The following is a 12098-nucleotide window of genomic DNA, read 5'->3' as shown; positions in this document are numbered from 1 at the left end:
ACTTGTCTCTCTTCTCTTCTGGTAGCATTTTGTGTACATATAGTGTATATATTATGGGTTCACTGTACCTTTCCCTGCATCATACTAGATTGTACATCTCGGGTGGCCTCACCAGATACCTCATACAATACAATACCTCACCAGAAAATAATCAACAAATATTTACTGACAGAATAAATTTAGGCAATTTGGATTTAAGTAGGAATGTCAAGTACGTAGCTGGAAGGCACACGTGAAGTCAGGGCAGGACAGCATCCTCGGGGCACTGACTGCTGAAGCCATGAGAAAGGATGAGCTCTTCAAGGGATGAGTAAGGGCTGAATCTTGGAGTGTTTATTCATCTAACAAATATTTTTTATGTGTCCAACATTAATGAAGGTAATACAGAAAGTAATGAGTCAGACAACAGGATCCCACCTTCACAAAACTTAGAGCAGGGGAAGCAGATCACATGTATCTATGATGAGCATGACATTATAATGCGAGAGGACTTAAATTCGAGATGACACAGTGGTACAGAGCGAGGGAGAGGTGGTGGTCGTGGCGGTGCCCATATACATCCTGGTTCTCCTTCTGGCACGTGGTTGGGCTGTACTTCGTTACCCTCTCTCAAGAATGATTATGGGCTTGCTCTGGTTAATGAAATGTGGGTGGAAATCTATCGTTTTCTGGAAGGAGGTTTGAGAGTCACTGACTGATTTCCCCATACTCCCTTTCTCCTGCCTTGGCTCTCACGGAATCACATGTGAGATGGGGCCTCTGCTATGATGGGCATGAACCATGAGCAAGAAATAAACTCTCTTGAGTGAGGCTACTAAAATTTTGGGGTTGTTCATCATTGTAGCACAACTTGGCTTATTCTGACCGATATGAGGATTATGGAGTTGGCGCTGTGCTCCTAAATTTAGGAAATGACGTTTAAGTGGAGACTCGAAGGATGGACTACCAGTGGACAACAGGGGAGAAAGTGTTCTGGCAGAGTGCACTGAAGGTGGGAGGTACAGTGGTGAGAAAGTCGGGGAGCGCGGCAGGGACTGACACAGAGACGACGCATAAAGTGAAGGGTTGGCGTGGTGTGGGCACAGGTGGTGGGCAAGAGACGAAGCAGGAGAGAAATGAGAGAGACAAAGGAAAAGTTTAAAGCTGTTCCCCGGTGGCTCTCTGCTGTTTTTTGAAGACTGAATCAATATAGCAGCCAATATGGTATCTTCTAAACTCAGGTGATTTCAAGAAGTCACTGAAAATAATGCTTTGTTCTTTAAAGTATTTTTCAGAATTTTTCCAAAGGCTCTGATGCAAGAATATAATTCTGTCAAGCTATAATATCGTGGATTAGAGCCATGGGGGCTCAAGGACAATACATTTCTGCAGCTTCCCCAAATCAGCCCTTCTCCTTCCTCAAAAAACAATGTCGAATTTGCATGGCAACAGGGACCTTACTAAGAACATTGCTTGGCTCTAAATATTGCTGTGTAGCCTCACCAACTTATCTCAGATGCCGTGATTCATGAAGCATTGCAAATCACCTCACAGCTAGCTGCATGGGCTACAACACGTTCAGAGAAAAGTACCTACAGCAGTCATTCAATGTAAAGGAGTTTTTTTTACAGACAGCTCTTAATGTACTAATTAGTATCACAGGGAGAGGACACTCACAGGTAACTCTTAACAGCATACTAACCATGACAAAGGCAGTGCAATTCCAGTTGTGACTTGACCAGTTTCAGTTGACCAGTCAACTGAAACTCCTTTGGATAGCAACGCACTCTTATTTAAATACACACACCCCTTGCACTTCTCACACACGGCTTTCCTTATCTAGTCAACAGTGCAGTAGACGGTCATGCAGACTTCCCTGGGATTCCTGTTTTCTGCTTAATCTCAGCCGCTTCCATCTGCACTTCCTGGCCCAGGCCCCAGCAGAGTGTTCACTGAGAAGATACTCAGATCCAACTGGCAAGTATATGGGATGAGCTGCCAGACTAAAATATACATGAGACACTCACATTTTACTCCCAACGTTCTACCACAACTTTAGGTAGATAAATCCGAAAAGAACTAGAAGAAAAGATGCAAAAGGTAAGCTTACACAAACTGCCCCGGCTAGAATATAACACACAACAGGAGTGCCCACCTTCGCAGCAGTGACCGCACACAAGGCAGCGCCTGCTCCAGGTCAGATGATGCCAGTGCAACAGTTCCCCAGGTGGGCTGAACTGGCTAATGGCTGTATCTTACGGACTCTTTCACAAAATTCATTTAAATTCTGATCCTCTTATTTATGAAGATGAAAGTATAATGCTCAAGCCTTTTCTTGCTGGAGAGGTTATCGCTAGGGGATCATCTAAGTTGTCATGCAAACCAGGACACTTGAAAGGGGAGAGCTGTTAGTAATCACACTGGAACAACAGGTAAAAACCAGGATTGCTCAAAGCAAATTGGGGTGTATGATCATCCTACTTTTATTGGGGAGTTTCCTGTAGAGCAGGTAAAATGATCAGTGTGTGGATATAAATATGCATACATGTTTACATATATAGTCTTAAAGTCAGGTGAGAAGTCTGAAAGAGAAAGCTAAAAAAAAATTGGAAGAAGTGAAGAAAAAGTGTGAAAAGGAGTGGCATCAGTGAACACGGAAACAATGAGGACTATCCTAGAAGATGAACAACACCTCTGGAAAACAGGATCCCAGTGTCCTGGCTGTGGACATAACGAGGCCACCATGACACTCTTTGGTGCTGCCTCTCTTGTGTGCAAAGGCAGGTAGTGGTCCTAAGAGACAATCCAGAATGTGGGGAGCCTGGGTTCAAGGCAAAAGCAGGCTGGAAGCACTCTGGGCACTGAAGAAAAGGGGATGTGGGGTCCCTGATACACAGGGGTGGGGGGCAGGTCTGAATACAGTCCTCAAGGACACGGCAAGCTCTCAAGGCACACAGCTCACTCCTGGAATCTTCCGACACGCTGGGAGCCACCTGTGTGCAAGGGGAGGGCTGCAGACCCCAAAGTCTACAAGAATACAAATGGGAACACGCCAAGCATTAGCTCCATGTTAATCCTGGCTTTTCAGAATTACAAACCACAGCAAAGCGTGTTCCAAGTGGGTTCTGTCCTCCATTTTCTATCCAACCCCTTTAGTGCTCTAAGGTAAGTGAAGCCAAATTCCCTGCTTCTTTGGGGGCTGAAAGAGTTCATCTCAGTTCTGAAGTGCTTGGAGTGAAGTACCTAGTCAGTGCGAATCTGATGATTTAGAAAATCCCTAATGCAGTAAATCTGTCAACAATTAGTTGAGAGCACACTCTAATCATATTTGGTAGCACATAAAAACGTAAATGAGCAAATTCAAATCAGTGCTATCAGCAATAATCTCTAGTTTCTAAAAATACCTTAGGAGCAGACCGAGCACACATTAGCTGTCTTCCGACGAAAACTGCCTCAGGAAGTGGACCTGAACTTTTGGCAAAGCACTAAAGATTCCTGGAATGACCTTAAAATCCTTTATTTGTTCTCCCTGCTTTTCAGGAAAAATCCTTACATTTTCATATAACTCGAGCCACAGAGTGAGGTATCCTTAATAATATAAAAAGTCACAAGTTCTGAAGGTTCCGTTACAGATCTGCACCACCTTCCTTTTCGTGTCACGAATGCCAAAGGACAAAGGGCATCAAATGAAACAGCAGGCCCCTGCCCCCAGCCCAGCAGGGACCTGCAGTCGCTTCCGAGGTGTTCTCTCCTCCCAGTCAGTACCTGCACAAACTTCCACGAATGAGCAACATGATATATTAGGATGTTAACTGAAAACATCCAAATTCTGTTGCTTAGTAACTGCTGTCAAAAGATCCAGTTTCCAGCTCTCCTCTTTGTATGGCCTGAACCATGAAAAGGGGGGATTAGGCCCCACGGTTCTGTTCGGAGCAGACTACAGTCTGCAGTGGGATTTACAGGGGGAGGATGTTCAGAGAAGATTACTTCTTTCTTGCAAAGCTAGTGGGAAGGAAAATGCCTTCCATTAATTTTCATTCCTTTAAAAGCAAGACTATATTATGTTATTAATGGGCATAGTTTTATAAATCACTAATATTTTTACCTAATTTTATTCAAATAATTTAGTTACATCAGATTGTTTTATTTCTTCTCAGTGCTAATTGTGAACTCGAAAAGCATCAAGAGTAGGTAATCAGTTAAAATAAAATTCTATTGCTTTGCTCTTTTGTTCATTTAATGCCACTAATAGAACCAGCACAACAAATTTTTTTAAAAGTATAGAGGCAAAAGTAAATAATGGAATTAAAATATTGAGATAAAATGACGCTGGGAAAACAAACATAAATAGGGGAAAGAAGGCCTGTGAAGACTTCAAGCACCTGAATGGAGCATATCTCGCTGGCCCTCTGCCCACCATGTGAGGGTAACACTGCACACAGCTGTGGCGGTGCTGAGAAGTTGCTCTGTGGAGAAGGAACTTAATCAAATTAAGGGCAGCATAAGGTGAATTTTAAATTAATTGAGGATAAACTACTTTCATACATTTTAATGCCATCCATATGTGAACAAAAATCAGTTGCTTAATTACAGTGAAAATGGATATTCATTTTCACTGTCTATAATGAATATCAGTGAAAGATATTCATTAAAGCAAGTCTAAATGACCCTCTCTACTAACAAAAACTCTTTTACTTTAAGTAATAAAATGGCATATAAAGATATTCTATGAATTAACCATTCAGACCATCCCTCTTTAACAAAAATTCATGTTATAATATTTCTGAGTTTCACAAACTACTGCCATTGCAAAACATTTTGAAAACTCTTTAAAAATTGAGCATTTAGTCATAAAAATGTAGCCAAAGAAATAATTAAATACCATCGTTTACCTATGAAATTAGCAAAAAATATCTTCATAACATCAAGTGTGCTTGAGAGTCCAAGGAAACTGACACTCTCAGACGATGGGGCCGATAGTGTAAATTAGCTCAACTTTCTGAAAAGAAGTGGGCTCCTATAAATCATTACTATTTTGACATATGAGTATCGATAGCAATACTATAAAAACCTTTAAATTATTCCTACTTTTACCTCAGCAGTACCAATTCTGAGGATTTATCCTAGGAACTAACCAACAGAGCATGCACAATGGTGATGACAAGTGAAAACAGCCACTCTGCTTTATCAGGCACATCCTATGTCCCAAGGCACTGTGTGACACGTCACATGGATTACCATTTCACTTCATTCTCACAACTCTAAGAGGCAGCTATTATGACTATGATATCAATTTTCTAGCTGAGAAAACAGAGGCTTACAGTCAAGAGCTGGTAAATGTGGCAGAGATGGGGTTCAAACTCGGATCTACCTGAAACCTAAGCCCAGCTTCTCAGCCAGTAAAATATGCTAAGAAAACTCTAAGAAGAAGATGGGGGCAGTAATTTCCATAGTTTGGTAGTTCTATAGCACAATTATTTATAATTGTGAAAAAGCCCTGGAAACAACCTAAATGTTCAATAAAAAGGGGATGTTTAAATGGATACTACATGGCTATTAGCTTAGTGTAATATTGAGGTAAATTTTAATGACACTGAAAAAAGTTTGTAACATATTAAGTGAAAAAAGCAGGCTTAAAACAACATGGCCAATTCGATCCCCGACACATAACGTGTGTGTATCTGCGTAGAGAAGGCTGGAGCGCAAACATGGACTTGTTTTTATTTTCTCTTACATCTTTTTCTACATTTTCTAATTATTTTTGCAATAAAAAACTACATTTGGGGGTGGGGGGAGCACTTACAGAGAAAGAGAAAGAACTGTCCTCTCCAGAATAATAAAAAAATTATAAATTATTTGTGCTCTGAAAAAAAAGCATTAAAACATCTTCTTCCCATCAGCACACTACAAGCGAAGGGAAGACGAGACAGTGGGGGAGGCAGATCAGAACTGCTAACGAATGGCATTCACATCCCGTTTTCAAGAGCAACCTGGAAGACTCAGCACCTCCAGGCTGGTGCGTGCCCTCCAGCTTTTGTCAGCCTGCGACTGGGCAACAATGTTAAAGTTATTTGCAGGGAAAGATTCTGCAATATTTCTAATATAGTTCTATATTAGAAGCCTATGCTTCATTCCTTCTCTGTTCTGTACTTTAGTTTCAGGGAATAATATTATTTTCCCCAAGAAAACCAAAAAATTGAATATGTATTTCTTCTACTGCTGAAGCAGAAATAATTTTGTAACTTGAAAAATGCATGGATGATCCAGACAGTGAATCATGAATTGAGACAATTTTGAATAAGCTTGTGTAGACACTTATTTTCATATTCCTTAGCCTTCTACTCATTTAAAACTCTGCCTTGAAAGGCTTCAACAATTTAAAGATTAAATCATAAGTTATTACGCCATTAATTTAACCATTTAAGCCTCTGAAATCAGCATATACCTTCCCCCCTCAAGTCAATTTGCAAGAGATTAAAATAATAAAAATGATAATATCTCACACTTACAAAGCAGCTTTGATCTGCAGGAGTCTAAAGTACTTTTTAAAAACTTTTATAGAAAAACTAGGACCATCCGCCCACATCGTGGAGTACATCTAAGGCAGACGCTGGCAGCTGGTGCGAAGCAATGGAATAACTTACCATCTGCACAGAGGATGACTACTTTTGACAAGTATAAGGAATAGACAGAGTTAGAGACGTGCCAATAGAATTAGCTGTTAATTAAAAGATAAATTCAATGACCACAAATTCCAAAGGCATTGAATTTACGATTCTAAAACTATGTAAATTTTCACCAGAGGAAGTGGCTTAACGGTTTGCTTTAGAGGAAGGGAAAAAAACAACAAAAAACGAAGAAAATGAACCCCTGCCTACATCAGGGAAATTACTGGTCCTCTTTATTCTGTCCAGAATCACAAGTGGATACTGCTGGTTTCACCTCAGACACAGAATAAACTGTGATATTTAAGTTCTTTTTGTGTCTAGAAACATTTCCCTCTCTTTCATACTCAGTTCCAAAGATCCTTGTATGGAACATTTCTCTTCCCATTTCAGTGTGCAGAGCTGGACCCCTACTCCAAGCTCTGCCTCCTCCACCCATTTCAAGCCCCCTACAGAAATAATTTTCTGCCACCTGCATAAACAAGAGACTACCTTTTCAAACATATTGTTTTGGAGTCAGCTTCCTCTTAAATGTGGTTTTCTTCTTCAGTCTCTTCCCTAAAGAAAAACTGAAGTGACTCCATCCTGGAGGGCCCCTGGGCACGGTGAAAGAACACCTGAGCTGTCTTCACTAAGCGGCACTCCAATTCTGAAGCTTACTTTCCCTGAGTCTGATTTTTCCACATCTCTTTAACATAGAGTCAGCTCTTATCTATAAAAGATCAAGCATGAAAAAAAAATGATTTAAGTAAAGAACTACTTCAACTAGATACAAAATAAAATTTCTTCACTGCCTGGGAATATATAAAATCAGAACGTCAATGGAAACACTGGCTGCCAAGGGAGATGGAAGAGCCATTAAGAATTTTCATCATTGCTTTTCATTGTGTTTGAGGAGCAGCCACGTGCTCTCCCAGATGCCTTACGTGGCACTCACTTGAACACCTGAGGTGGACCAGATGGTGTTCGAGTCCTGCCAGCTCTGGGAGTCTGTTCTATGTTGTTCTAACTCACTGACAGCTCCAAGCAGCCATGTTGAAAAGGTGACACAGGGCACACGGAGGAAGGAAGAAGGATGAGGGACTGCATTAAGTTGTCAAGCAGGCTGATTATTATCTATATGCCACATTGTTTCTGTAGAGGTTTTTGGAAATATCTTTGCAATGATATACTTCTGTATGCAGTCAACTTAACTGACCTCAAACAGTTTGACTTTGTACATGCAGGAACTTAAAAACAGATCCTAAATAAATCTGTCCCACTCTACTCAAGCACTCTCAACTAGGATCTGTCTTTCAACCAATATGAACTTAAGAAATAAAAATTAATCATAATACATATAAAACAAAACATAATTTGGATGATAAAAGTACTCTAGTAAAAATTCACTACAAAGTTAAACGTGTCTAAAATAGCTGTTTCTTCCTAAATTCTGCTGACAATGTAGCCCCACTTGGGAAGAACACAGTTGCTATGGTGCACACACACAGAGACACACAGGTGTATCTGTACATGCACACACACATCTGACAGAGATGAAATTAAAATGAAAGTAAAAATCTTGATACCTTCTTCATGGCCTGACACTTGGCTGTCTCAGAAAAGCCAATCATCTTATCAGGAGAACAGATCTTGATGAAGGGGAAATTGGACTCCTCTGCAATCTTCGCAGCTAGCGCAGTCTTCCCGCTGTGAGGAGGGCCTGCGCAGAGACACGGGCAAGTCAGGGGAAAAAAGCCAAGCTAAGCAAAGGGGAACAAAACAAGTTTAAACTTTTATCCACAAGATACCGAGGTCTCAACTAGTCGCTCATTAACATTTTCTGACACAATTTCATGGCAGACATGTTTTCCCTTATTTATTAGCAACTAAACTTAATGAACTGATTAGCATTTCTCAAAATTATGATGAAATACATTCCTTCTTTCTCTCTCACATGGCCTTAATCTTTCACAGTTCTGGCTAAATATATAAAATACAAAGATTTTGCTTCTTTGAAAAAAGAGTGCATTCAAATGCATATCAGTATCTATATTTAGTTCTACCAAATTGTCTAACAAAATAAATATAATCTTAGGAGATGACTGTGGGGGCAGGGAAAAACTGCCTTATTAGAAGCAAATGTGACTTAAAAAGCTAGAATTCTAAAGACTCAGACCCCCTTACAGGGGCAACCGAACCTACACACGCACCTGTGTTTACAAAGCCCCCTTTTCCTCTGCGCACAGGAGGGTGTGTCCCTCTTCCACCACCAACCAATCAGTGCCTCCCTCCCTTTTCAGGAACCTGGCATTGCTGAGTACCCCTCTCCTGTATGTTCCATCTCTCTCTCTTCACACCCCTCAACACTTCTTCTTCTGCCTCCAAAAGGGAACTTCCCTGAATGCCTACCCCAGCTGCCTTCATCCTTCACTCTCCATCCTTTCTCCAACAAGCCCCATGGCTTCCATTCCCTTACAGCAAGGGTGTCAAACTCATTTTTACTGGGGACTACATCAGCCTCCCGGTTGCCTTCAAAGAGCCAAAATAATTTTAGGGCTGTATAAATGTAACTACTCCTTAACCATTAAGGAGTTGAAATTATATTCAGCCCTTTGAAGGCAACCACAAGGCTGATGTGGCCCCCGGTGAAATGGGACCATCAGGGTCACCAATGGCCTCCATGTTTCCAAATCCAACAGACACTTTAACTGTTGGCCTCTTAAGAATATTTGATACAATTGATAACTCTCTTCTTTCCTTAAATATTTTTCTTTGCTTCCGTGATAGCACATTCTCTCCCCTGCCTTACCTCTTTTGTGAACTCTTCCTTCGTTGCTTAGTCCTTAAATGTTGATGCACCTCAGAGATCAGTTCTAGGCCCCCTTTTCTTCTTAACCTATCCCCTTCTGTAAGCGATTCCATCCCCTCGCATGGATTCAACCATCCACGTGCTGACAGCTCATGGATGTACACCGCAGCCAGACCTCTCTTTGGAGCCCCAGACCTACGCATCCGATGGGCCACTCGACATTTCCAATTCACTTATCCAATAGGAACCTCAAACTCAACGTGTCCAAAATGGAGTTCATGACCTTTCTTCCCAAATCTGCCTCTCCACTAGTGCTCCCAATCTGAGTAAACAGGCCATGTATACTAGACACCTGAGGATCGTGTTTGATGCCTCTCCCATACTCCATCTAGTTACTTCGTATTTCTAAGCTTCAGCTTCCCTTTCCACAGAATAAGGATCACAGCAACTTCTATCCTCAGAACTCAAGCGGGGTTTAAATGAGATAATATGTGTGAGTGCTAGTAGAGTGACTGGCAAATAGTAAGAATTCAGAGAATGATAGCTTAATTATGATTAACAGTTAATAATAATTATAATAATATGAAGTATCTTTTACTCTACCTCCTAAATATTTCTCAAAATGATCTACTTACCTCCATCTCCACAACCACTGTTACTTCAGACTACAATCAGCTCTTGTGAAGACTAATGCAACTGATTCTAACCAGTGGCCTCTCCTGTATCTTCTTTTGCCCTTCCAATACATTCTCTATCACAAAGCAGTTGTGATGTTTTGAAAATACAAATCTGGTCATGTCAGTTCATTGCTTAAAACCCAACAAAGGACTTCCCACTGCCCCTCGGATAGAGTTTAAATCTTTAACAGGGTCTACGAGTCTTTGCGTGAACTGGCCCCTCCGTCTACTTCTTCACCCTCATGAATGGCCAGTCTCCCTTTCCGCTGCAACCTCCTCCCTGCCCAGGGCTTGTTCCCATGCTGGTCCCTCCACACAGATCCTCTCCCCTGATCACTCTGCCTGGCCAGCTTCTCCATATCCTTCAGGTCTTGATTCATATGTGCCCTGCAGTGCCCCATCCCCAGGCCCCTGGGAAGGGTCAGATCCCCTTGTCCTGTGGCCTCACTGAACTTTTCTGTTGTCCTGATCATAACTGTAAATGAACAACTGGCGAACAAAATGCCCTTTCCTATTTGTCTGCTTGGTAAAGTCCTAACCGATCCTCCAAAGTCTAAATTAAACGCCACCTCTAAATACCACCTAAATTAAACACTAAATGAAATTACCTTGACTACTGATGGGCAAAATGACTTGCATTCTCATGCTTTACACATATACACTGTAGTCAGGAATTTGTTTACATGTTTTTTTCATGACCAGGCTCAAGTCTGTAGATGCCTCTGTATCCTAAAGCTGCTGCTCTGAGACTTTGAGTGTACACTTTGTCTCACAGCAGCAGCTTTAAGATACAAATCAACTAATCAAGTACTCAGTGACTATTTATTTAATTGAATTGAGTACCAGGAGTACTGCACGGTCTATTAAGTAACATAGAAATTTATATAGAATCCTATAAGAAAACTAGTTGCTGTCATTCATCAGTAACATTCTATCCCCAATGGGACTTTAACTTGTGCACAATATTGGAATATATATACTGGCTTACTAGTTTCAGATGATGAATAGTTTTAGAAATACAAATAATTCATTTTTCTGGAATGTGCTAAACAGCTTTATAAAAATGCTGCTTCTGTTTGTTTGTTTTACTTTTAATGCCATCTCGTCAGTCCTTCTCACCTTCCAAAAGGACGCTAACCAGCGGAGTGCGGTCACTGTTTTTGGTCTGCTGGACCAGCAGCTCCCCATCTTCCAGAACGCGAGTAACTGGATCACCCCACTTGATGATGCCATTCATAATGTAACTTGCATAATCTTCTTGGTTTGTGCCAAATGCCTATGGAAGAAAAGGATACTTTAAAGCATTTTGAGCATTATATTAAAACTTAAATATTTAAAGGTATAAAAGATGAGTAATAATTCCTACACACTAAAAAGTGTTGAGCAATATCCCATATTAATGTAAAAAGCATGAAAAGCAAAACCAAACCAAACCCTCTGTTTTATAATTTTGCATTTAACTTGTTACCCAGTTGGGAGGGGGGAAGCTGCTTTGTGTGACTTAATGGAATAACACAATAGATTCTAGGCTCAGATTCTACCAGAGCCCAAACTGTCATAATGCACAAGAAAGGATACATTCTAATGTGCTTATTTCTATAAGGAATACATGGGTTGTTGCCTTCTGTTAAGAACGGAAAAAGAAAAAAATGATTATGGACTTAGAAATTAGAAGCAGTTGGCGAGGCAGACAAAGACACTACCCTAACCATCACTGCAGGTGTCATGGACTGAAATGGGAGCGTGAAATGGTAATAAGGAGGGCCTGTGCGCATCAGCGTGGTGGTAGGGGACAGAAGTTAAATGGAACCAAGGTAAGTATATGTGTGTGAGTATAAGATTTCAAGTGAGGTAGAAAGGAGCAGTTGTAACAAAAGACTGAAGGGTTAGGAGAAGAAAATAAAAGCAATTACTATATGTAATAATTATTTTTTACTTTACTGAGAGAGGAGGGGAGAGAGAAAGAAAGGGAGAGAAACATTGACG

General features: G+C 40.8%; 1 protein-coding gene across 1 annotated transcript in view; it reads right to left on the bottom strand.

Annotated features, from left to right (window-relative positions):
- The window catches only part of NSF (N-ethylmaleimide sensitive factor, vesicle fusing ATPase), a 137705-nt gene that overhangs the window by 31891 nt on the left and 93716 nt on the right, over positions 1-12098 (bottom strand). Inside the window, 2 exon segments of the mRNA XM_036033577.1 lie at positions 8213-8346; positions 11232-11388. Coding sequence (XP_035889470.1) covers positions 8213-8346; positions 11232-11388 — 291 coding nt within the window.

Source organism: Phyllostomus discolor, chromosome 8, assembly GCF_004126475.2.
Source record: "Phyllostomus discolor isolate MPI-MPIP mPhyDis1 chromosome 8, mPhyDis1.pri.v3, whole genome shotgun sequence".
NCBI lineage: Eukaryota > Metazoa > Chordata > Mammalia > Chiroptera > Phyllostomidae > Phyllostomus > Phyllostomus discolor.
Note: the sequence above shows the minus strand (reverse complement) of the source record. Positions and strands in the feature narration are given on the sequence as shown.